The 1854-nt window shown below is 60.4% G+C and overlaps 1 protein-coding gene across 1 annotated transcript in view; it reads right to left on the bottom strand.

Moving 5' to 3' along the window:
- KY (kyphoscoliosis peptidase) overlaps positions 1–1430 on the bottom strand; it is a 23586-nt gene extending 22156 nt beyond the window's left edge. Inside the window, exon 1 of the mRNA XM_009993528.1 lies at positions 1379–1430. Within this exon, the coding sequence (XP_009991830.1) occupies positions 1379–1430 (52 nt within the window). The remainder of the gene's footprint in view (positions 1–1378) is intronic.
- Positions 1431–1854: the final 424 nt, after the last annotated feature.

Here is a 1854-nt window from a genome sequence, read left to right as displayed (position 1 = left end):
TAAATCCCGCTCCACGTCTCATCTCCTGCCCAGTTTCTGTCCCTGAGCCCCTTCCAAAGCACGGACACCGATACACCCCCCCAGACCTGCCTGCAAATCCGACCCCAAAGCAGCTCCTCAGCGCATCCAGAAATAGTGTGCGTGGCCCTGCAGGCACCTTCCCTCCTCCCAGCTCTGCTGGGGCACCTTTGCGTGGTCCTGTGACCCTCTGAGACCCCCGGGTGGTGCCCACATCCCTGCCAAGGAGGGAGCAGGCAGGGGTGCTGCATGTAACCCCCAGCAGCGTGCCCAGAGTCCCGTGCTGGGGGTGGGTAATGTCACTGCTGGGGAGCAGGGGGTGGTTCTGATCTGTAGTTGGTGTGTTGGAGGGGTTTTAGGGTCAGGGGTCTCTGGTTCAGCTCTGGCTGCAGCAGCCAGCTGGGGGAGGTGAGCCCTGAGGAGGAGGAAGAGGAGGAGGGAGGGTCAGACACAGACTGGGATGCACTGGGCTCCACCAGGCAGACTTTCCAAGCCATCTGGGGCTTGCCTGTCCCTGGTTCGGGTTCCCGAGATTTATGGCTGGAGTGACTTTCTCATCACAGTTTTGCCATCTGCCTGTTGGCCTTTAGCACCCTCCTCTCACCTGTCACCCAGCCCTGCCCTCCTGCCCTCCTGCCTGCCACTCGCAGCAAGGACCCCCTGTCCTCCCACTGCCCCAGAGGAGCCCAGAGCTGGAATGTCTGCAGGGATGGAGACTCCACAGCCTCCCTGGGCAGCCTGTCCCAGGGCTCTGTCACCCTCACAGGCAAGAAGCTTTTCCTCATGTTGAACTTGACCCTCCTGAGCTCCAGTTTGTGCCCATTGCCCCTTGTCCTGTCCCTGGACACCCCTGAGCAGAGTCTGGCCCATCCTCCTGCCACCCCCTGCAGATATTGATCAGCACTGATCAGATCCCCCCTCAGCCTCCTTTTCTCCAGCTGAGCAGCCCCAGCTCTCCCAGCCTTTCCTCACAGGCAGATGCTCCAGCCCCTTCAGCATCTCAGTGCCCTGGGATGGACTCTCTCCAGTAGCTCCTTGTCCTTCTGGAACTGGGCAGCCCAGAACTGGAGGCAATGTTCCAGATGTGGCCTCCCCAGGGCAGAGCAGAGGGGGAGGCTCCCTGGCCCTCCTGGCTACACTCTTCTAAGTGCCCCCTGGCTGGTTCAGTGAGAAGAAGAAAGGAAAAAACCACCTCATTGTGGTCATTATTAAAGGAAGGTTTCAGTGGTGCAACCCAGGTCACCCTGGCCTGGATGCAGATGCTTCAATGAACCTTGTGGTGGCACCAGCTGAGGTTCCAGCTGATGTGCTTCTTCCCTGGCAGCTCCCAGCTGGAGCCCCCACACCTGAGCCCATGGTGGCTGCTGCTCCAGTTGTTGCTGCTGCTTTCCCTCCTGGCAGGCTGTGCACATCTGCAGAGTCCTGTCCCACCTGTCCTGAGGCTGAGCTGCTCCTGGCTGAGCCCCACGTGCTGCCCGGGCTCCTGCCTTCACCCAGAGGTGCTTCCAGCACGAGGGAAACATCTGCATGCTGGGCTGCATCACAAGAAGTGTGGGCAGCAGGGCCAGGAGGGGATTCTGTCCCTCTGCTCTGCTCTGGTCAGACCCCACCTGGAGTGCTGTGTCCAGCTCTGGAGCCCTCAGCACAAGAAAGATACAGACTTGTTGGAGAGAGTCCAGAGGAGAACATGGAGATGATCCTTGGGCTGGAGCAGCTCTGCTCTGGAGCCAGGCTGGGAGAGTTGGGGTGTTCAGCCTGGAGAAGAGAAGGCTCCAGGGAGACCTTAGAGCACCTTCCAGTGCCTGAAGGGGCTCCAGGAAAGCTGGGGAGGGGCTT

Source organism: Chaetura pelagica, unplaced genomic scaffold (genome assembly GCF_000747805.2).
Source record: "Chaetura pelagica isolate M959 unplaced genomic scaffold, ChaPel_1.0 scaffold192, whole genome shotgun sequence".
Classification (NCBI taxonomy): domain Eukaryota; kingdom Metazoa; phylum Chordata; class Aves; order Apodiformes; family Apodidae; genus Chaetura; species Chaetura pelagica.
This window is presented reverse-complemented; position numbering and strand designations above follow the sequence as displayed.